The following is a 22,123-nucleotide window of genomic DNA, read 5'->3' as shown; positions in this document are numbered from 1 at the left end:
AATGCAGTCGTTGAGGCCCCTGGTCAGAAGCGCTATACTCGGCTGGTTGGACCGCAAAGAACCAACATTTGAGTTAGAGCGCCATCTACCGGGTAGTCGCCTGACTCTAGACTCGCTGGTTTTATGGCCTTTATTAAACGGTTACAAGTCTGACTCCAACGTAAATCTTGGCTGTGCTGTAGGGAATTCCAAAAATAGCGTGCCAAGTGCAGCACAGCATGATTATACAAAGACTGCTTTATTCACCCATCAGTAGAAAATTAAAAATGAAAACGAATTTAGCTGCCTTTCCAATCCAACTCCTAACAGAAACCTTTGTTGCATAATTCTTCCCTGGCTGTATCAGTTCATTCGGACTGGATGAAATCATGGAGAAAAGGAAACAGCTTGATTATCTGGGATTTTATTTTCAGACCCCAAAAGATTTACCAACCACATGTATCTCTACAGCAAACCGGAGACACAGAACATCCTAGTCCTAAAATACACACCAAATGTGTTTTATAACAACTGGAATGAATCATACTTGGCAACCACGAACATGACAACTCTGTTTACCGAATACTAACAAAGCGTACGGCACTAGCGCACTGTTGTGTAACACAAACATGGCAACCGAGCCAGAGGAACACAACCCAAAAGACTGACCGGGCGAGGGGTGAAGCCGACGTATTACCCGATTCCCAGCTTTACTAGCATGTGGTGTTAATTAGCCATGTTGGCGTGGTTCATTGGGTCGAAGCAAAACCACAAATTAAATTGAGCCAAACCATCAAACTTGTCGCCCCAAAACAAACCCTGACAGAATGAGGGCTAGTCTTCCTCCGCTCGGCTTTTCCTTTTCTTTTTCTTCCTCTTGGCCGAGCCCTCGTGATCTTCATAAGAGAAGTCTATGGGTTCACATTTCACCACCACCACCTCCTCCTCCTCCTTCACCTCGCAGTCGGCCTCCACCTCCCCCAGCGCCTCCTCCAAGGCCCCTGCCGCATCCCGCTCCCTCGCCCTCTCCTTGTCCTTCTTCCGCTTCTTCTTCCTCCTCCTCTCCTCGAGGAGTCCCGCCTCGATGCTCTCCATCCGCTCCTCCTCCTCCTCTGCCTCCAGCTTCACCTCCACCGCCTCCTCCGCCGGGTCCTCACTCTCCAACTTGATCCTCATCTCCCTCTTCCTCCTCTTCCTCTCCTTCCTCTCCTTCCTCCTCTCCTCCTCCGTCATCTCCTCCTCCGTGGGGAAGTGTTTGACCACGCGGGGCAGCAGGGTGGCCGAGGACGGGCCTGTGGCGCCGGCGTCCAGCTCGCTCTCCGGCACGCAGGTCAGCGTGGGCGTCTTGGAGCCGAAGGGGAGGAAGCGCTGCTTCAGCCCCGGGGGGATGACGGGCGCCGGGGCAGCCGGGATGGCCTGGGGCCGGAGGAGGGCGTCGCCGCTGTCGCCGTAGATCTCGCACACGTTGAGCACGCCGGAGAAGGCGGGGCCGCACAGCACCCGGGCCGAGGCCGGGCCGGCGGCCGTCAGCAGGTGGAGGTCCGTGGGGCTGCGTTTGGCGGCCAGCACGCTGTACAGGCCCTGGCGGAGGCCTCCGCCGCTAGCTGCTTCTGCCCCGGGCGCCGCCGCCGGCACGCGGACGGTCTGGAGGCCGGAGAGGGGCACTGCCACGCCGCTGAATCTGGATGGACGAGCAGAGGCAATGGTTAGCATCTATGGAGTAGATGCTTTTATGAAAGCCTTTTTACAAATGCATGTTATTATTAGCGGTTAAAGGGTAAGATTGGCTCCAGGATGCCTAGAAGGTGATGAAGTTGGAACCCAGACCCTAAAGTCTTGGGGTCAGATATCGTAACCATTGTGCTAACCGGCCCTATTGGTCACCATTCAATATGGAAGATAGAAAGTGACAAAAGCAGGTTGGTTGTTGATACCACAAGAGATTCCATATTTTAAAGCCCCTGTAAAGCTAGATTGACCTCTATATGCTGCCCTGCCTGCAGACAGTTTTGTAGAATTAACATACTGCTTACCAGTGTTTATCATTTGGTCTTGCCCAAAATGTTGTATAGTAGTCAACATCATGCATGTGATATGGTAACTTAAGAAAACATGGGTCATGTAAAATATGCTGCAACATTGATTTCAGTACACCCCTATAGAATCGCTACTTAATACGTCACACGGTTAAATAAATCATGTGTAATATACAATGTGAAAAGACAGAGAGAAAGAGAGTGCATCTACCGTTCTGGGTTGAAGCTGGCAGGGGCTTTTATGAGCCATAATTCAGTGTTTTTATTTTTCAGACTATTGCTCAAAGTGCCGCTACAGGGCTTGTGGGTGAAGGACACAAAGTCTTCTGGACACTTGTATGCGTTTTGCTTCGTAACTGTGGATAAGAACGGAGGTAGAGATTAGAACATTAAATCTACATCAGACTACATGACAGTTTATACTACGTAAATTTACAATAGTAACACGTATACATTTTTTACTAACATTATATATCGTTTTCACATCACTCAGTCAGTACACTTTGTGATATGTTACAATGTTATAATGCAAACCTCAGTCTTTTTTAATTCAGATACAACTGAACTACTACAATCACAAGTTCTGGTCATCATCAACAAGCCACTTGCACGATCAACATCTGCTGAACATTTGTTGACACAGCAGATAACAAAATGCTTGGTACATAAATCAGGCGTATCCCCGTAATCTCACAAGCGTAGGTCTCACAGTCTTCAGCCAATTCAACACGAAAGGAAGGAAAGTTCGCACATCGTTTAATAAGTTCAACTTACCTATTCGCTTCGGCAAATCGGTCGACGCAGTAGTTTGGGTATCTTCTTCATCTTCACTCGACGAGTTTGAAATATCAGCTGGCATTTTGATCTAAACGTTCAGATCGCCCGGTATATCTAAAAACACATGGCGCTTACAGCGGAGAATGAACATGTGTTGACAAAAAAATTAACTTTGACCTCTGCAACTTCCACTTCCGGTCCTCTACACGTTGTAGTTCTGATATGATTGTCCCGTACACTTCAGCATTACCCGCAGTCCACAAGAAGACAACACTTCCCAGAACCCTTCACCGCGTGTTGCGTAACGTCCTAGAGTCCATCTCGGAAGCAGTTGACAGCAGAAGAAAGAGTCGGAGTGGATAATCAAAACAAAACTTCCCCAAACAACAGCGACTACAACGCACCGCCTGGAGCGTTTTCGCCAAATTTAGAATGCATTACGTTGTCCTGAAAATGTTTCAAACATTTTAAGACTCAAATCTTTCTTGAAATATACTGCCTGTGGCTGTCCAATCTAAATAGGTTAACGTTAGCTGACGTGAGCTAACACATTAGCTGGCTCGCCATGTCGTCATCGTCCTCCTCCAGGCGCCAGTGGTGCTACCTCTGCGACCTGCCCAAGATGCCCTGGACGGTGGTGTGGGACTTCAGCGAGGTAGTGTGCCGGGGCTGCGTTAACTACGAGGGAGCCAACCAGATAGAGTTCCTCATTGCCAGTGCCCGGCAGCTGAAAAGGACTCACGGGATGCAAGACGGTGCCGTCCGGTCCCCCGGTCCATCCAATAAACACAGCACGGTGGGCAGGGGGGATGGGGATGGTAGCAGGTCGCATCCTGAACGCTTTGAGCGACCCACAAGAGGAGAGATTGCCGCGTCTAGTGCCCGAGTGCCCCCCAACGGGATGCATCGCGACGGTCAGCAACAGCCACAAGAGGTCCACCGCCAAAGCCCCAGCGCCAACCGGAGACCGATGCTCGCGGCCGCAATCCCGCCAAGTCTCGTCAGTCAGGGCATAGCCGGGATCCCCCACGGGTTGCTAGCTGGCATGCCAGCTGGCCTTACGGCCAGAACAGCCCCAATGAGCAGCCCCCTGATCTTCCCCGCACCTGTGCTCGCTGAGATGAGCCGGAGGCAGCTGGGCATCGGGATGGGGATAGCCCCCTTCATCACACCAGAGCTGGAGCGCGAGCTCAGCTCGTCCAAGCAACAGAACCAGATGCACTCTGCCGTAGCCGGCAGCAGTGGAGGCAAGAGTGCGGGTCTGCCGTCCTCTTCCATGGCGGGAGGCGTGAGCCAGACTAGCCCCAAACCCGCATCCTCCCCGGCCAGGCAGCCCCGTCCCCTGGCAGCCCGGTCCGGAGGAGAGGCCCTGGGGTCCAGCACAAGCTCCGAAGCGGCCACTACCGCAGCGGCGCTGCCCCATGCCGGGGCGTCAGAGCTGGGGTCCGCATCGGCCGGGAACACACTCTCTACCGGAGCCACGCTGTCCTGCACCCTCTGTCACGAACGCCTGGAGGACACACACTTTGTCCAGTGTCCGTCGGTGCCAGGCCATCGGTTGGTATCCCTGTTGGCTTTTGTCTGAATGTTCTGCATTTCTTTGTACAGAAAACGCTGAATTATGTTCAATTGTTCAAATCAGACTTTAGACATTTATCATCTGTAGTGTGCAGTGCAATACTGATTATGTCCGACCACCAGCCTCAATTAAAACAGTTTTAATTGAGTACTACCTGTTGCATCTCCTTCCCTCCAGGTTCTGCTTCCCGTGCACCAGGGGTTACATCCAAAACCGGAGGGGCGACGGGGAAGTGTACTGCCCCAGTGGAGAGCGTTGTCCCCTGGACAGCTCTCCCAACAGCCCCCCCTGGGCCTTCATGCAGGGAGAGGTGTCTACCATCCTGGGCACGGGAGGGCCGGCCGCGGTGGCCGCGTCTGGAGCTGGAGCTGGTTCTGGTGGTGGCGACATCACGGTGAAGAAGGAGAGGGAGACATGATGGTGTGTGTAGTAGAGCAAACTTCACCTTGACGACAACAGGTTTGGTCACACTTCCTTTTCTTCTGTCTCCATAATTCAAGTGTGATACTGAATAATGTTCCTCCCCGAAAGAAAATATGTTTTTTGGTGTCTGAGGGACACGGATGGTTGCATGATGTAGGATGATATTGATCATTGTCGTAGCTGAAACTCCTACACCTCATGAATGCAGCACAATGTTTTTAAAAATGTCTGTCTTTCTCTATCTCTCTCTCCAGAGTTCATTCTGACACCTGATCAGTGACTTTGTACAGAACCCAGATGGGAGGAATCTCAGACCCAGCTCACCCGTGTTCCACAGAACACGGTACCAGACACAGGTTGGCCTCTGTTGAACCCACAGATCGGAGTCCCTCGACGCCAGTCACACTGGCTGTCCGCGTCTACATTTCAACGGTCTTCATCTCGCTGTATTTACATTTTGGAATACATATTTTACTTATTTTTTCTAAACTGTAAACTCCACAGCCGTAGCTTGTAGTAGATAAACGACTCTGTGTGCTATCGCCCCAGTTAGAAAATATACAAAATATAAAAAAATCTGCCAAAGAAAAAATAAAATCAATCAAGAAGCAGACCCGCCCCCTTGGCTCTGAATGACATATCAACGGTTGAGGACATTTCCCGGCATTGTTAATTTTTTGTTGTGTTTCATAGATTTCGGCTCTTTTACGCAACGCAGACTCTGACCTGCATGCAGAGAGGATAAGGTTAGCCCGTGTTGCAACAACCAGTTAATGTATGATGTCGCCGCATCGACCTGCTGCCTGGCCCCCCTCCCCCCCGCTGCGTCGCTCAGACCCCCCCCCCCGCCCCTGCCCCCGCCCGCCGACGTCTGGCCGCCCCTTCATGTAATCCCTGAATGTAAGAGAGAGTATCTTCTGCTAGTTCCTAGGACTTGTTTTATATTAGAGTTTTGGATTGGCCTATACTGTATAGTATATAAATGATATATAAGCCATAATTTACATTTAGGGCATTTAGCGATTCACGTACAGAAGAAAGAGAAACCACAACAACAATTTACAATCGTATACGAGTATACATTAGCCCGCAGCCCGCTGCACGCCTCAGTGCGATCACACCATGGAAGAGTGGCCTTTGATTCGCCATGTTGGGACCCCTTGATGGGGAGTTCCAACATTAAGGTTCAACCGTTGGGTTTCTGGGTTTGGTTCCCCTTTTGATAAAATATTAAAATATAAGCACAGACGAACCAAAGGTTGATTTATACCCCAGCGAGAATTTCTGGATGTAAATTTGTATTTTCTAAAAAAGACTGAATATCTTGACCAGGTCTTCTGAATCAATATCTCCATTTAGCCATAACGTTTATAAACAGGAATTTACGTAGAGAAAATGTATAATATAAAGAAATATATATATATGCCCCAGCCACACATATCAGGTCTGCGCTGCAGGACTTGTCCTTGAGTTTTCGTTTAAGTTGAATACGCTTCTAAGCAGCCATCAGTAAGTGCCTTTCTAAGATGCCCACAGTCTGTCAGTAAGTCTGTCTTTTAGTCAGTCTGCCTGTCCATTTGTCTGTCAGGCTTGCAATGTTGTCCTATTGGTTTGTGTTTTTTGAAATTGAGTCACAAGTGAAAGTTTGTGTTTTTAGCTTCCATGCAATGGTTCCTTCGGTCTCCTAGTGCTTTGTGTCCCTGCAGGGGACCTTGTCGTTTTTGCTTGTTTTTGTTTCTTTGGGTGAAGCTTATCAGGCTGTGCACATTCCCCCCCTCCCCCCCTTACGCTTTCTGTTTTTCTATCCCCATGTTGGGTTTAGGCAGTTTTTTTTCTATAGATTTGTTTCAGCTTTATGTACGAAATACATAAAATAATATGGGAATAAATGGAGTTTAAAAAATAATTGAGTGATACTCTTGGTTATTTCAGGCGTGACATTGTACTCCCTCTATCAAGTGTTGCATGTGTTTCATTACATACTGAGGAAATGTGCATCTTTTCACTGTATTCTTCGGTCCCTTTCCATTAAACAAGTATCCTATTAAAGGTGCTGTGGGGAGGGTTTAGTGGCATCTAGTGGTGGGATTGTAGTTGGCAACCAACTGAATCCCCATCTCCTCCAACCACACACGAGAAGCCACGGTGGTCTGGAAGCTGCCAGTAGGCCCTACCAAAATGATGTAATTGTGATGAAGTTCCTTGATTGATCTAACTTTCTTAATCTGTACAATTTCTTTAGAAGAGGGGTCGCTCCCTACCGATAAAGGGCTCATTCTAAGGTTACAAAACCACATTGATTTTTCATTTCCGTGGGAGTACACCAATTAAAACCTTCTTATGAATGTTGTATTTAATTTCGGAGAAAGTCTGTTCCTCTGCTTGTCAATAATATATACACATTCCACTCTACATTTAGTCATAACTTGGAAGAAATAAAGATTGCATTAGAAGACGTAGGCCTATTATATTGTATTTGGTGAACATTTCTGTATAGGCTACGCAATGGCCACTAGATGGAGCTTTTAGTCCAGTAACCCCAAGGGTTGCTCAGAAACTGGCGGGTTGAATACCCTTTCAGTACTTGACCTCTTGCAACATTGACCGTTGATCATTTGGGGAAATAATAGGCTACGAGCTCTTTTTTTAATACATATGTAAATCCTGTTTCGGTCTATAAAGCACGATTTTAGGCCAACAGGCCTTCTAGAATACTAATACACGGGCCGGGTATGGTTATTGGAGTTCTTAAGTAGGCCTATAAAACGCAGGAGGGATTATGATGATTATTCCTCTCCTCTGGTAACCACGGTGGGCAGATGTGTCGTTTCCTCCATTACGTGCAGCTCATTAAGGCTATTGTTCAACCAATTAGGTGTCAATGGACGGTGGAGCGGCTTGAGGAAGGGCCTGCCGCGCGGCAGGGGGAGGCTGGGGGGAGCTGCGGAGTGTTAGGGGGTCAGGGGGAGGCTCAGAGCATCGGACGTCGGGATATGCCATGGAGACCTCGGAAAATATAAGACTGCTGTTACATAATGTCATTTTATTAAGGTGTGTGTGTGTGTGTGTGTGTGTGTGTGTGTGTGTGTGTGTGTGTGTGTGTGGAGGGGGGGGGGACGACGACGACGACACACAATCTGTCCTTTATCGCTAGGGTTATATTTAAGAATATTATTGTTATACAATTTAACACGTTTTGCTCAATGTATGACGGAATATACCCTTTTAGATTAATCTTCGGGTAATAAAAAATTGTGTATTGAATCGATGATCTGGATTAGGTGTTTATTCTGTGTATATCCAATGGTCCAATGATTTTCTTTCATGCTTAATTACATCATTACAATCACTGACGTGTTAGTCCATTCAAAGTGCTAATCGACTCCACAGCGTTTTGCAAATAGACGATAATCGTCGGGTGCTTAAAGGTGAGGACAGACCGGAGAGTTTGGTCTCCTCTTTCGGCCACTGACCTTCAGACATCATGCTGCATTACATGTAAACCCAGAGACCTACTGCTCATGACTGACACACATATCAAACCGCCCGACGTGGACGCTCTATTGTAAACATATTCATCTCTAAAAAGTAAACACTTTTGCAAGTGTGTGTGGCATATTTGCCCGATACGGATGCAGGCTCCTTCCTGGGCGAGTTTATTTCCTCGAGATCGTTTCTCACATAGTAATCCCGCGTGGACCCCCCTCTGCGCATCCATTACATCGCCATTCATTGGCATTAGGCCGAGGCATTGACATTCACGCGCCTCTGTCTGCCCCCCACGCTCCCCCCTGCTCTGATGTGTATTCCGCAGGAGGGATCGGACCCGCACAACACATTGGATTACATTATTTATGGTTTCTTCTGTTGTGCGGCTCCTCCAGATATCCCTTGGTTGACTGTTGGAGGTTGACGAAGCCCCAAACCGGGACCTTTACGCGAGGTTGGCGCACGGTACAAAGTGTGGGAAGCGAGGTAAAAAAAAAAAAGTGATGTAAAGTTATGCTCATGCGATGTTTCAAATGCAAGTAGCGACCGGTCATACAATCAGTAACGTAACATTTTAAGTAAGTTTTTGGTATTTGAACACAGCGCAGTGTTTTATGGAGATCCTGTTGCGACACTTGACCGAGCTGAAAGACGTGATAGCCTGTGGAATTAACGACTCTCTCACTCTCGGGCTCACATCAATCCCTCCCCCACCCTGCCCCTCCCTCCGGCGGATGATTCTAACTCCTATCTATCTGTCTATCGGTCCGTCTGTCGGTCTGTTCATCTATCTATATAGGGCGGCCTATGTATCTATGTGTCTGTCTGTCTGTCTGTCTGTCTGTCTGTCTGTCTGTCTGTCTGTCTGTCTGTCTGTCTGTCTGTCTGTCTGTCTGTCTGTCTGTCTGTCTGTCTGTCTGTCTGTCTGTCTGTCTGCCTGCCTGCCTGCCTGCCTGCCTGCCTGCCTGCCTGCTTGCCTGCCTGCCTGTCTGTCTGTCTCTCTACCTGTGTATGTATGTATCTATAAATATATCTTAATGTACATTTCAGTGTATATCAGCTGTCCTCCTAAATATATGTCTGCGTGTCTGTTTTTACCAGTATTGCACATAGTAGCCTATTATATTTTCGATAATCCTAAAAGGACTATGAGCATATAGAGAAATACTACAGTAACAGACACAGGATGAAACCGGATTACAGTAATGCAATAGAAATGGAACACTGCAGAGAGTCAGAGACAGGACCTGCACATCATTCCCAAGTCATCCCAGGGCTGTGTAGTACGTGGTGTGTGTGTGTGTGTATGTGTGTGTGTGTGTGTGTGTGTGTGTGTGTGTGTGTGTGTGTGTGTGTGTGTGTGTGTGTGTGTGTGTGTGTGTGTGTGTGTGTGTGTGTGTGTGTGTGTGTGTGTGTGTGTGTGTGTGTGTGTGTCAGCGTTCAACAAAAGAGCACGGGTCCAGACAGCGGACTCGTCTGCAGCGGCCCGGGGCCAATATACAGCACACCAGGGGGCCACAGAGGCCTTTTCGCTGGCCCTTACTGAAGCCGACTTATTCAAATCGGAACACGGGGGCGGGTCCCTACCTGCGACTTATAAGCGCACACGTCAAAGTTTTCCGAGTTATATTTGCCCTCTTTAGCTCGCCGACGGCCGCATATCAGCCCGGCTGGGACGGAACCACAGCCGAGAGAGAGCCCTCCCCGCAGGCCTGGATAACATCTGTTACCCGCAGATCAAGGTGTGCTTGGTGCTTATCAAACAATGGATGGTTGATAAATAAGAAATATTGACATTGAAATTCCGAGGACTGAGCACCACTTTACGAAGATTGAATTTTTTTAATTTCCACTTATTCGCGTCACTCTCCTGATAAAGAAGCGAATTCTTTTTTTCCTTTCGGGGGGATTTTGCGAAGTTCTTTGCCGTAGGCATTCACACCTTTGGAAAGGATTCGATTTTGATTCTCCCTCCTAGTACTTGTTAGATATTTTTTTCCTGCAAAGAGTTTTCTCGGGGATGTTGAGCTCTGTGAAGATGGAATCCCACGATCTCCCGGAGTGGAATACCTTCTACAGCGAGGCAAGCGAGGTAAGATAAAGGACCTCCTGAACAACTCTAACCATGTGCACTTTTCCTGCACAATACACCAACTCAAATGTCTTTTAAATACTATTTAAGCATTAAATTAACGAATTTAAATAACATTCACGGACGACCTGTTGAAGAAGCGGTCCACCACCAATTTGTCTGTTTAATATTTTTAACAGTTATACAAAAAATAGGCTACATGATTTAGTTAATATCTAATATATTCTTTAGTTACCATACGACATTTTAAAGTCGCCAGTGTGTGAATCAAAGTAACAGAGGCTGGCGGATCCAAAGGGAAACATCAGTCCAGGCCTCCTGCCCTCCGCTCACACACAAGGTGTTAGGACCATTAAGATGTGCTTCCTCACCATTATAATAATGTTTTTACGCACTAATTCGATTAGTGTTAATTATATCAACATGTAGACTGTGGTTCTCACCTCGGCTGTGACCCTCCTGCATTTACAGAAATCTTTGGATAATATTTAACCGACCGTCTGCTATTCCCCGTAGGCCAATACGTCATTCGTGGTTATTTTAGTTCGTTTGTTGGTTAGGCCCTACATAAATTTGGTTTGATGTCGTATTCATGGTAAAACTGTTTTTACTTGAACAACATTTTTCAAACTTTCAATCATTTAATCATTGGGGCGAGTTTCATAATCTTTTCGCTTTGGGAATCTATAAAAGGCCATTTCGGTTTTATATTTAAACCTATTTTCGGGCGTTTATAGATTCGTTTGTTTTCTTCATGAAAAAGTTTGAAGTAGACTCGTCTCAAAGGTCCGGCACCCATGACGCGCATTTTACGCATTTCAGGTTAACATTGCCGTGTGAAATCCATGGGCTCTCCACACTAAGAGCTGCTTTGTGCATTGATAGAGCTTATTTCGTCCGAGTTTCCTTTTTATTTTCCAAACGGTTCCACATTTCAGAGTATTTCGTTATTTTGAGTGTTTTGTGTAATGCAATTTTATTTTTGACACTTTAACCTTCCCAAAAAAAACATTGTGACTGCATGAATTAAATTGTAACTATTTAAAAACACACTTCATCACTAGCCCACTATCCACAGTGTTTTTGAACCTCCCTAACCGCATAATGACCCCTGTCCTCCCCTCTGTCCGCAGATGTACTCTTCCGCCAGCACCATGAACTCGGGCCTGGGCTCCATGGGTTCCATGGGACCCATCAACAGCTACATCAACCTGAACCCGGCCGTGCCCCCCTCCTCGGGCATGAACATGGCCTACCCCTCCTCCAGCCTGAGCAGCTCCCCTCTGCCCTCCATGGGCGGCGGCCCCACCCACATGTCCCTGTCCCCCATCACCTCCTCCCTCAACCCGGGAGCCCTGGGCCAGCTGGGCTCCTCGGGGCCCGGCTCCCTGGGCTCGCTGTCCCACTACCAGAACATGGGCCAGCCCATGGGCCAGCTGGGCTACCCCGCCCCCGGCCCCATCAGCCGGGCCGGCCCCAAGGAGGTGCCCAAGCCGTACCGCCGCTCCCTCACGCACGCCAAGCCGCCCTACTCCTACATCTCCCTGATCACCATGGCGATCCAGCAGAGCGGCAGCAAGATGCTCACCCTCAACGAGATCTACCAGTGGATCATGGACCTGTTCCCCTACTACCGCGAGAACCAGCAGCGCTGGCAGAACTCCATCCGCCACTCGCTCTCCTTCAACGACTGCTTCGTCAAGGTGGCCCGCTCGCCCGACAAGCCCGGCAAGGGCTCCTACTGGGCGCTGCACCCCAACTCGGGCAACATGTTCGAGAACGGCTGCTACCTGCGGCGGCAGAAGCGCTTCAAGATCGAGGAGAAGGCGGCGGCCAAGAAGGCGGGCAAGAGCCAGGAGGGCGGCGGCGGCGGCGGCCCCGGGAAGGGGGCCCACGGCGGGGACAGCATGTCCGAGGTGCACAGCCCCGCCGGGGGCTCGGAGGGCGCCGACTCCACCCACTCGGACCACTCCCACCCGGGCTCCTCCTCGGACGACCCGCAGCACCGCCGGGGCCCCCTGATGGACTGCGCTCCCCCGCCTCCCGCCTCCGCGCACCCCCACAGCCCGGCCGGCGCCCTGCCGCCCGTCTCCTCCGCCTCCCTCATCCCCCCGTCCCCGCTCTCCCTGTCCTCCGCCTGCCCCTCCAACGCGCTGCTCCACCCGCAGTCCCTGGGCGGCGGGGCGCACCTCCTGCCAAACCCCATGCAGCAGAACATGGACATGCAGACGGAGGCCCTCAAGTCCATGGACCCCCACTACAACTTCAACCACCCCTTCTCCATCACCAACCTCATGTCCAACGAGCAGCGCATGGACCTGAAGACCTACCAGGACCAGGTGATGGCCTACAACGGCTACACCAGCGGCTCCCCCATCGCCGCCAAGCAGATCTACGAGAGCCCGGGGCCCGTGTCCATGGACTCAGGGGCCTACTACCAGACCCTGTACAGCCGCTCCGTGCTCAACGCCTCCTAATATGGACGTCCTTCCTTCCTTCTTGGCTGCAGCCAGCTAAGATGAAGGACGGTGGTGGTGGTGGTTGTGGTGTTGGCTCGGAGGATTGCTCCCTCTCTTTTCTTTTCTACAAAATGGACAAATACGCTTTCACTATCTCTTTTATTATTCGCTTTCTCTCTCTCTCTCTCTGTCTGTCTGTCTCTCTCTTTATCTCTCTCTCTCTCTCTGTCTCTCTGTCTCTCTGTCTCTCTCTCTCTCTCTCTCTCTCTCTCTCTCTCTCTCTCTCTCTCTCTCTGTCTCTCTCTCTCTGTCTCTCTCTCTCTCTCTCTCTCTCTCTCTCTGTCTCTCTCTCTCTCTCTCTCTCTCTCTCTCTCTCTCTCTCTCTGTCTCTCTCTCTCTCTCTCTCTCTCTCTCTCTCTCTCTCTCTCTCTCTCTCTCTCTCTCTCTCTCTCTCTCTCTCTCTCTCTCTCTCTCTCCCTCTCTCTCTCACTCTGGCCTGCAGCCAGCTCTCTCTGATAGGGATGTGAAGTGGTGGGGCACAGACCTAAAATGGCCGCTAGGTTTCAGGACCAACAAATGTTTTTTTTTTTTGTTTGAACAACTCTAAACGGACTGAGAGTTTGAGCGAAAGTCTTTAGAAACCTTCCAGCCGTCCACCTGGGGACGATGACATTCTTCCTGTCCAAGCCCATCCATCCACGCACCCCTGGCCCTTAATGATCTACTTTTTTTATTCTTGTGCTCTACGTTGAAAACAAATCCATCCTCATTAAGCATGAAGTGTCTCTTATCCTTGTGTAAATTGTAAATATACGTAATGTTTGGGGGTAAAAAAAAAAGGATATTTGCATTTATTTATGAAGGGAATAAATTTTAATATATCGTGTATAGTGCTGTGCTGAGCAGTGACAAACCAAATGTGAGGTTTTTGAAGTTAAGGCCATAGAAATAGAAGGAGCTAGAGACAGACAGAGGAGATGACGAGTCTTAGGTACTGCTTTGAGCAGGTGTTACTGGATTAGAATACAGTGAAGTTTATATTTGTGTTACATCATCCCTTGTTTTAACTCTTTGTACTATGGGGACATGCTGTCACCGTATCTCTCAAACCACACGTCCGTCCTCTCAAACAGCGATTTCCGTGTCAGGGGAAAGGCTGAATTAATTTGGCTTTGTACGGAGAACCGTTTCTGACCTGCACCAGGGGAAGCAAACTAAAAACTGAAGGAAAGAGAGAAAAGTAACTGTGGTAAATGGTGTGTTTGCTTTTGTTTCATTTATTTTATATTTTTTCATCTCTTTTTCTATTGTTACCTACGAGAGCGTCGTTGTCTACAGAATCCAAAATACATATTTTCCCATCAACTGTCACATTTTTGAAAAAAAATACTTCATAGACCCACTTGTGTGCGCATGTGTGAGTGTGTGTGCGTGCATGTGAGAGTGCATGAGTGATTGAGTGGCTAGGAGTACTATCAGTTACTAAAGACATTTGGGTAAGGGGTTTGAGGTGCACGGTGGGACGATTTACATACAGTACTTTGCACCCCCCCCCCCCCCCCTCTCTCCAGGGGGGTCCCTGATAGTGTGTGTGTTACAAACAATGCTAGGAGAACAAGCTTCTCTCCGCAGTGAATGGGTCCACTCAATACTCTGTTGTCACGATGACCGCGTCACCTTTGTGGTCTCATGTCACCCAAAGCCTGTCAGAAACGTAAAAAAAAAACCAAAACTAAAAAGTTGTCTGTTTCTTAAAGCGGTGGTTGCAGAGGTCCACAACTTGGCCGTTGTGTTATTGAAGGATTGAGAATAGCTGAAGAGCCTAGGGGATGCGGAAGGTTTGTGTTGTCCTCTGTGATGTGTGTCTTAGCAGAAGAAAAAGGAAAACAAGAAAAACAGCCAAGAAAAAGAAGTTAAACGCCCGAGATGCTTTATTTAAGCTAGTGTCTTCTTGAGCTCTGAAAAGTTTGTTTATATAATATATTGTTTTGTTTCGTTGTTTCGTTGTCGATGTGAATGTTGTGATCGAATTGATTTGTGTTCACTTTTTTTTTCTTATTAAAAGAGGCAAAAATGTGGGGAGAAACTGTGCGTTTGCGTTCGTTACTTTGCATCAATATTACCTAACTTCACTACAAATGTTCAACTTAGTCCTTACTATAGTCAATAAACTTTCTTTTATTCAGCAAAAGCCAAGATTATCTGATACATGGAACAGTTTTGTCTTTGAGTAAAAAATAACTCAATGTTATGCTGATGCTTAGGCTCACCGCGATTTAAACAACAAAATACAATAGCTACCTTGAGTAAGCCCTTGATTTATGAACACAAAGAGTTAATCAGTTCTTATCAGCAGATTTAGGTATGTTGCCGTGAGTTTAACGAAGAGAAACATTCTATAAGCTCCTCTCTTAACGCGGACGGGCGGGCCATGTTGGCGGGTCTCTCTGGAGGGCCGCGGTCTTCCCCGAGAGCCCGTCGGTCGGGCCCCCTCTCGCCGGGGTCCTGTCGGCACCGAGAGCCCCTCGCCTGGCTCTGCCCAGGGGACACTGGGGTCTTGTTGAGACAGCCCCTCGACCCAGCGGCTGTGACGTGTGGGTCGGTAGACTAAACACCAGCGGCTCACACTGAGAGCAAAGCAAACGGGGGGAGCGTAAAACTACAGGAGCATGTCGCTAACACTCTGCGGCACGCACATATACACATGCACATACACACGGATGCATGCATACACACACACACACACACACACACCATTACAAACACACAGAGGCATACAGTCACGCAAATATACACAATGCACGTGCACACGAAAGCATGCACACACACACACACACACACACACACACACACACACACACACACACATAAACACACACTCACTAGCATGCAGGCACACACATAGGTACACACGCAGGAATGCACACACACACACACACACACACACACACACACACACACACGCATGCACACACACACACCCACGCATGCACACACACACACCCACGCACGCGCACACAAGGCGCTGAAAGTGCTACTACAGGTGGAAGTTTGTCAGTTAAAAAAATTGCAGAAACGTCTCGAGGGATCCTTTCTTCTTGCAGCACTCCCATTGTTCACTGTAGAAGATAACACTGGTCTCTGCCTGATTCGTTCACATCAGCAGAAATAATAACGGCCTGATAACTCATTGATCCTCGAGGCAGGACCTCTACCCCCTGATCCTCTCTGTAGCCCCCTGTCTGTCTGTCTACCTGTCTGTCTGACTCTCTCTACTAGTCTGTATACCTCTCTCTACTACTATGTGTGACTGTCTGTCTGTCTGTCTGCATGGAGAAGTATATGTCGGTCTGTCTGAATACCTCTCTCTCTACCTGTCTGTATACCTGCCTGTCTGTCTGACTACCTGTCTGGATACCTGTCTGACTGATTGCCTGTCTGTTTTGTTCACAGTCTGTCTATCTGCTGTCTGACACACAGACACAGACACCAAACACACACACACACACACACACACACACACACACACACACACACACACACACACACACACACACACACACACACACACACACACACCACACACACACACACACACACACATACCTACAGACATAGGGCCTACCGGCAGACAAAGAGGGGAGCTAGAAAGGTGTAGATAGAGTGGGACCTGTGGCAGTTTGTCACCCTGCGTGCACAATAGTCTCTCTTCAGAGCGGTTAGCGGATAAGATAGGCTAGCTCTCTGCTGATAGGGTCCCACACAGCTAGGAACGCAGGCAGAGGGACACACACACACACAGACACACACACACACACACACACACACACACACGCACACGCACAGACTTACACACACACACACACACACACACACACACACACACACACACACACACACACACACACACACACACACACAGACACACACACAGACTTACACACACACACACACACACGCACACGCACAGACTTACACACACACACACACACACACACACACACACACACACACACACACACACCACACACACACACACAGACACACACACAGACTTACACACACACACACACACACCACACACACACACGCACACACACACACACACACACACACACACACAGACACACACACACACACACACACACACACACTCACACACACTCACACCACACACACACACACACACACACACACACACACACACACACACACACACACACACACACACACACACACACACAAACAAACACAGTGCTGTGTCCCATTCTAAAACGTCCCCATAATACAGTCCTGTTCTCAGTCATCAGGTGACCATAGATAGTCATAACATTCAATCTACTCATTAACATTTGACCCTACCACAAAACATGGAAATAGATAGTAAATTGCCCCAGATAGACTCACATACCATGTACTGCATTGAACTGAATATACTATCGTGGATTGGATTCAGAAGCGAGAGGAAAAAAAAGGAATTTGCAGCACACAGCGTTACGCTGCGATGTACCGTTAACCCTTGGATGACCCAGTCTCTCAAAGCGATAACCCAGAAAAAAATAGATTAGCTCTGTCTGATAACCGCTTGTCATTTCACAACTAGCAAATTCCCCCTCAAATTCCCCCCTTCTCCTCTGTGAAATCTGATTTAAGTGCTGAACCTGAGTAGGAACACTCATAATGGTTTGTTCATGTTGTTTGTTTGTATTATTTAATTGAAATAAATGTGCATGTACAAATGAACTAGAGCTGTCAGTTAAACGCGTTATTAACGGCGTTAACGCAAATCAATTTTAACGGCGTGAAAAAAATTATCGCGCGATTAACGCAATTATTTTATTAAAAAAAACATTTTTTTTTTTTCTTTGGCTCAAACAAAGAAGCAGTAGCCTGACTGCTATGTTCAAATTACATTTGTTCAAAGCAGTCGTTTAATTGCACAATAGGCTCTTTTTTTGTATCGTCCTGTTTTGATCAGTATATGCCAATGTTGTTATCATAAAAAATCATTTGCACAAGGCAAGCGATGCACTTCACCATGTTGATAAGAGAATTAAAATGAGAAGAATTATGGGACAAAAAAATCTAGGGATATTTAGCATAGAAAAAGAATTTGCGATTAATCGCGATTAATCGTGAGTTAACTATGACATTAATGCGATTAATCACGATTAAATATTTTAATCGCTTGACAGCTCTAAAATGAACACATTGAAACAGGTTCACCTCCTTTGTAATGTGGCATTTCTGGTTCCCTCATTTACAAGGCATATTCTGAAATGAATGAATGAATGAATGAATGAATGAATGAATGAATGAATGAATGGGTGATTGAAGTCGGCAAGGTGATAGAGGACAGAAGGACGAGGCTCCGAATCGGGGGCCGCTCCAGAGAGAGTTGCGCCACTGCGTGTTTTGCATGATGAGTGTCAGGCACCTCAGGTGCAACAGTTACTGGTGTTTAACCTCCTTCCTCCCTGGTTCCCATTGTCTGTTTAACATAAAGGCTGGAATGGTTTCCCCCCAGCATCCCAGCCCCAGGACAGCATGGGAGAGGGGGGGGGGGGGGCAGTGTGCACGGAACTGTGCACCTGTACAAAGACTCACACGCACCCACACACACACATACACACACACACACACACACACACACACACACACACACACACACACACACACACACGCACACACAAACGCACAAGCACTCACACACACTCACACACGCACACGCATGCGCACATGTACACACACACACACACACACACATGGACACACACACGCACACACACAGGCACACTTACACACAAACAAACACACACACACACACATGGACACACACACGCATACACACAGGCACACTTACACACAAACAAACACACGCACACACACACACTCATACGTACACACACAGACACACACACACACACGCACGCCACGCACACGCACACACACACACGCTCTAGCAGTGTTCCCTGTGAAAATGAACACTGGCTAATTGAGCTTGAGAGAGACAGACGCCTAAAGAGTCAAAATTAATATCTGCCGGAAAATATGGGGGTTGTGATTACCTTTGGAAGGTCGATGTCGATGTCTTATAGTCGATGTCTTATTGACATTAAGTTCTAGATTTCATTCACATTCATGATAAAACCACTGTAACAATATTTATAGTATGACTTTATAATCACTGTTGTTAGTTTGACTGTGTGGTATTATTGTAAGATTTGTATGTGTGATTGTATGCATTGAATGTGCCATTTGTAGGTATCTTTGAGTATTAGAAAAAGATGCATTGTACAAATAATAATAATAATAGTATATATAATAATAATAATAATAATAATAATAATAATAATAATAATAGTAATAATCTTTCTAAATGTTCTCCTCCTTATTCATCTTTCCTTCTTCTTAATCTCCTTCTTTTTCATATGATTATTCCTATTATCAAAAGACAGATTCTTCTTCTTCTGTGTGTTAGTTTTAGATCTCTTCTTCATATTCTTGGTTTTTGTTTTCCCTGGGCTTCACTTCAACCGGAAAATACAGCTGTGTGGGGCTGTTCGCTTCACCTGATGAAACCTGCATTTATTAATAGGGACTCACATATGAGGGTGACTCAGAGTGAGAGAGAGAGAGAGAGAGAGAGAGAGAGAGAGAGAGAGAGAGAGAGAGAGAGAGAGAGAGCGAGAGAGAGAGGAGAGAGAGAGAGAGAAGAGAGAGAGAGAGAGAGAGAGAGAGAGAGAGACAGAGAGAGGGAGAGAGAGAGAGAGAGAGAGAGAGAGGAGAGACAGAGAGAGAGAGAGAGAGAGAGAGAGAGAGAGAGAGAGAGAGAGGAGGGGAGGGTGCGGATCAAGAGCTTTATGCCAAGAAGACGCAGCATCCTGGATCCTGTTAGACGAATATACTGCGGCTCTGTTTACACATCATGTTGCCTGAGGAGAGGGAGGGGAGGGCAGGAGGAGAGAGAGACAGAGACAGAGAGAGAGAGAGAGAGAGGGAGGGAAGGAGGGAGGGAGGGCGAGAAAATTGCACGCTTACAGTTCAACCCTCAGGCCATACTCTCCCGTTTTGTGCAAAGGTAAACACATTTGAGGATTAGTTGTCTTGCTGACAGACGGACGGACGCAAATAATGACAGACAAATTTGCGGAGAATAATACAGACATGATATAGAGTCAGTTAGACAGGCAACCAGATAGACTTTACAGAAAGAAAGGTAGTCTTTTCATGTCAGTTAGATAGACGATCAGAGAGAGATAGACAGGTAGTCCGTCAGACACATAGACCGACTTCACAGGAAGAAAGGTAGTCATTTTGACGGAAAGCCAGAGAGACAGGGAAGCCAGGGAAGCAGGCAGACAGGCAATGCCAGGAAGATAGAGAAGAGCACAGGTGTAGAAAGACAGTCTGTCAGTTATACAAACAGGCAGACGTGAGTTCAAAGGACTACAGTTGAACAGCCTTCAGACAACAGGAGAGAGAGGCATGTAGACAGGTAGGGAGATAGACAGGTAGGCAGATAGACGGTAGGCAGATAGGACAGGTAGGTGGATAGACAGGTGGGCGGAATAGACAGGTAGGAGATGGACAGGTAGGCAGATAGACAGGTAGGCAAAGATGGGCTGAGTGATTAGTCAGACAGGCAGAGACACAGACAGTGTGTAAGACAGTGTGAGAGGCAGTGAGACAGTTGACAGACTTAGACAGGCTGGTAGATAGATAGAGGGAGGCAGCATGGGAGGCAGAGAGACAGACAGCCATAGAAAGAGGCAGGCTTGCAACTTGAGAGAGAAAGGCAGAGAGCAGACAGGCAGAGAGGCAGGACAGGCAGAGGGTCAGACAGGCAGAGGTCAGACAGCCAGACCGAGGGCTCCAGCGTAGGCCGAGATAGAACTTGACTTTGCTCTGTGAGCTGTGGGTGTTTCCAAAGAAGGTGGAGATAAAACTAGAGAGAGAGAGAGAGAGAGAGAGAGAGAGAGAGAGAGAGAGAGAGAGAGAGAGAGAGAGAGAGAGAGAGAGAGAGAGGGAGAGGGGGGGGGAGAGAGAGAGAGAGAGAGAGAGAGAGCGAGAGAGAGAGAGAGAGAGAGATAGAGGGAGAGGGGGGGAGAGAGAGAGAAAGATGAGAGAGAGAGAGAGAGAGAGAGAGAGAGAGAGAGAGAGATAGGGGGAGAGAGAGAGGAGAGAGAGAGAGAGAGAGACAGAGAGAGAGAGAGGGGATGAGAGAGAGAGAGAGAGAGAGAGAGAGAGAGAGAGAGAGAGAGAGAGAGAGAGAGATAGAGGGAGAGGGGGAGAGAGAGAGAGAGAGAGAGAGAGAGAGAGAGAGAGAGAGAGAGAGAGAGAGAGAGAGAGAGAGAGAGAGAGAGAGAAATAGAGAACAACCAAAATAGAGAGACAGATATGAAGACAAAGAAATATATACAGAGAGTGAGAGACAGAGGGAATGAGAGAAAGAGAGCCATGGGGAGAGAGAGAGAGAGAGAGAGAGAGAGAGAGAGAGAGAGAGAGAGAGAGAGAGAGAGAGAGAGAGAGAGAGAGAGAGAGAGAGAGAGAGAGTAGTGTTGATCAGAATGAAACACAACACAGACTATGACAGAGGGTGGGTTGCGTATCAAAGCATCCAAAGGGAAACAACATTCAAACCATCTCTGAAAACAGTTACCTCAGCAGTCCCACCCTACGATTCAACCGGCCGACCTAAATTTAACCTACTTTTATTTGAGCCCCCATCTGTTACACACACTGTGATCAACTCCTTTGAGGCAGGACCCGACCTTACTTACATTCTTATTCTTGTGTTGAGCCGAGCGATTAATGTGTGGACAGAGGGGGAGAATCTATCAGGTCCTCATATCGCTAGCCTCATAGCATGATTGGCTAAGTCATATTTTGGCCAAATCGTGATATCTAACCTACTCTCCTCATGCCTCATTGACTATATCCTAAGCCAATCAGAGTGCTTTTAACATTCCATAATCACTATTCGCCTGAGTCTATCTATTCATCTATCCGTTTTTGACGCTAACCTTTAAAAATGACTTACGCAATTATGCTAAGAGGCTAATAATATTGATGTTAAAAAATAGACTGTTATAGAACAACTACATCGTGGCCCCCCTACAACCGGTGGCAGTGCAGCAGAGCTGCCACAAGCTGGCGTGCATGGGTGTCCATGTCCAGTGTTGGTTTCATGTCGTGTAGATGTTCAATCGCCACAGTGTTTGAGCTCCGGGTCGGGGACAACAGGGAAGGTAACTGTATCGGCTGTGTGTACATTTCCTGTGTTTCG

General features: G+C 47.7%; 3 protein-coding genes across 3 annotated transcripts; 2 read left to right on the top strand and 1 right to left on the bottom strand.

Moving 5' to 3' along the window:
- Nucleotides 1-387: 387 nt before the first annotated feature.
- Nucleotides 388-3,019, bottom strand: polr1g (RNA polymerase I subunit G). Its single transcript, XM_060075258.1, has 3 exons — nucleotides 2,790-3,019; nucleotides 2,227-2,371; nucleotides 388-1,660 (listed from the first exon to the last, which is right to left on the bottom strand). The coding sequence occupies exons 1-3, from the start codon at nucleotides 2,872-2,874 to the stop codon at nucleotides 814-816; spliced, it is 1,077 nt and encodes a 358-aa protein (XP_059931241.1). The 5' UTR covers nucleotides 2,875-3,019; the 3' UTR covers nucleotides 388-813.
- A 26-nt stretch (nucleotides 3,020-3,045) lies between these two features.
- On the top strand, nucleotides 3,046-6,700 carry irf2bp1 (interferon regulatory factor 2 binding protein 1). Its single transcript, XM_060075248.1, has 3 exons — nucleotides 3,046-4,349; nucleotides 4,549-4,830; nucleotides 5,049-6,700. Exons 1-2 carry the CDS (start codon nucleotides 3,358-3,360, stop codon nucleotides 4,787-4,789), a joined length of 1,233 nt encoding a protein of 410 aa, XP_059931231.1. The 5' UTR covers nucleotides 3,046-3,357; the 3' UTR covers nucleotides 4,790-4,830; nucleotides 5,049-6,700.
- A 3,203-nt stretch (nucleotides 6,701-9,903) lies between these two features.
- On the top strand, nucleotides 9,904-14,920 carry foxa3 (forkhead box A3). The gene is made up of 2 exons (XM_060075243.1): nucleotides 9,904-10,375; nucleotides 11,509-14,920. Exons 1-2 carry the CDS (start codon nucleotides 10,304-10,306, stop codon nucleotides 12,850-12,852), a joined length of 1,416 nt encoding a protein of 471 aa, XP_059931226.1. The 5' UTR covers nucleotides 9,904-10,303; the 3' UTR covers nucleotides 12,853-14,920.
- The last annotated feature ends 7,203 nt before the right edge of the window (nucleotides 14,921-22,123 follow it).

This window comes from Gadus macrocephalus, chromosome 16 (assembly GCF_031168955.1).
Source record: "Gadus macrocephalus chromosome 16, ASM3116895v1".
In the NCBI taxonomy this organism is placed as follows: Eukaryota; Metazoa; Chordata; class Actinopteri; order Gadiformes; family Gadidae; genus Gadus; species Gadus macrocephalus.
The sequence above is the reverse complement of the archived record's forward strand: the minus strand, read 5'-3'. Positions and strand labels throughout refer to the sequence as shown.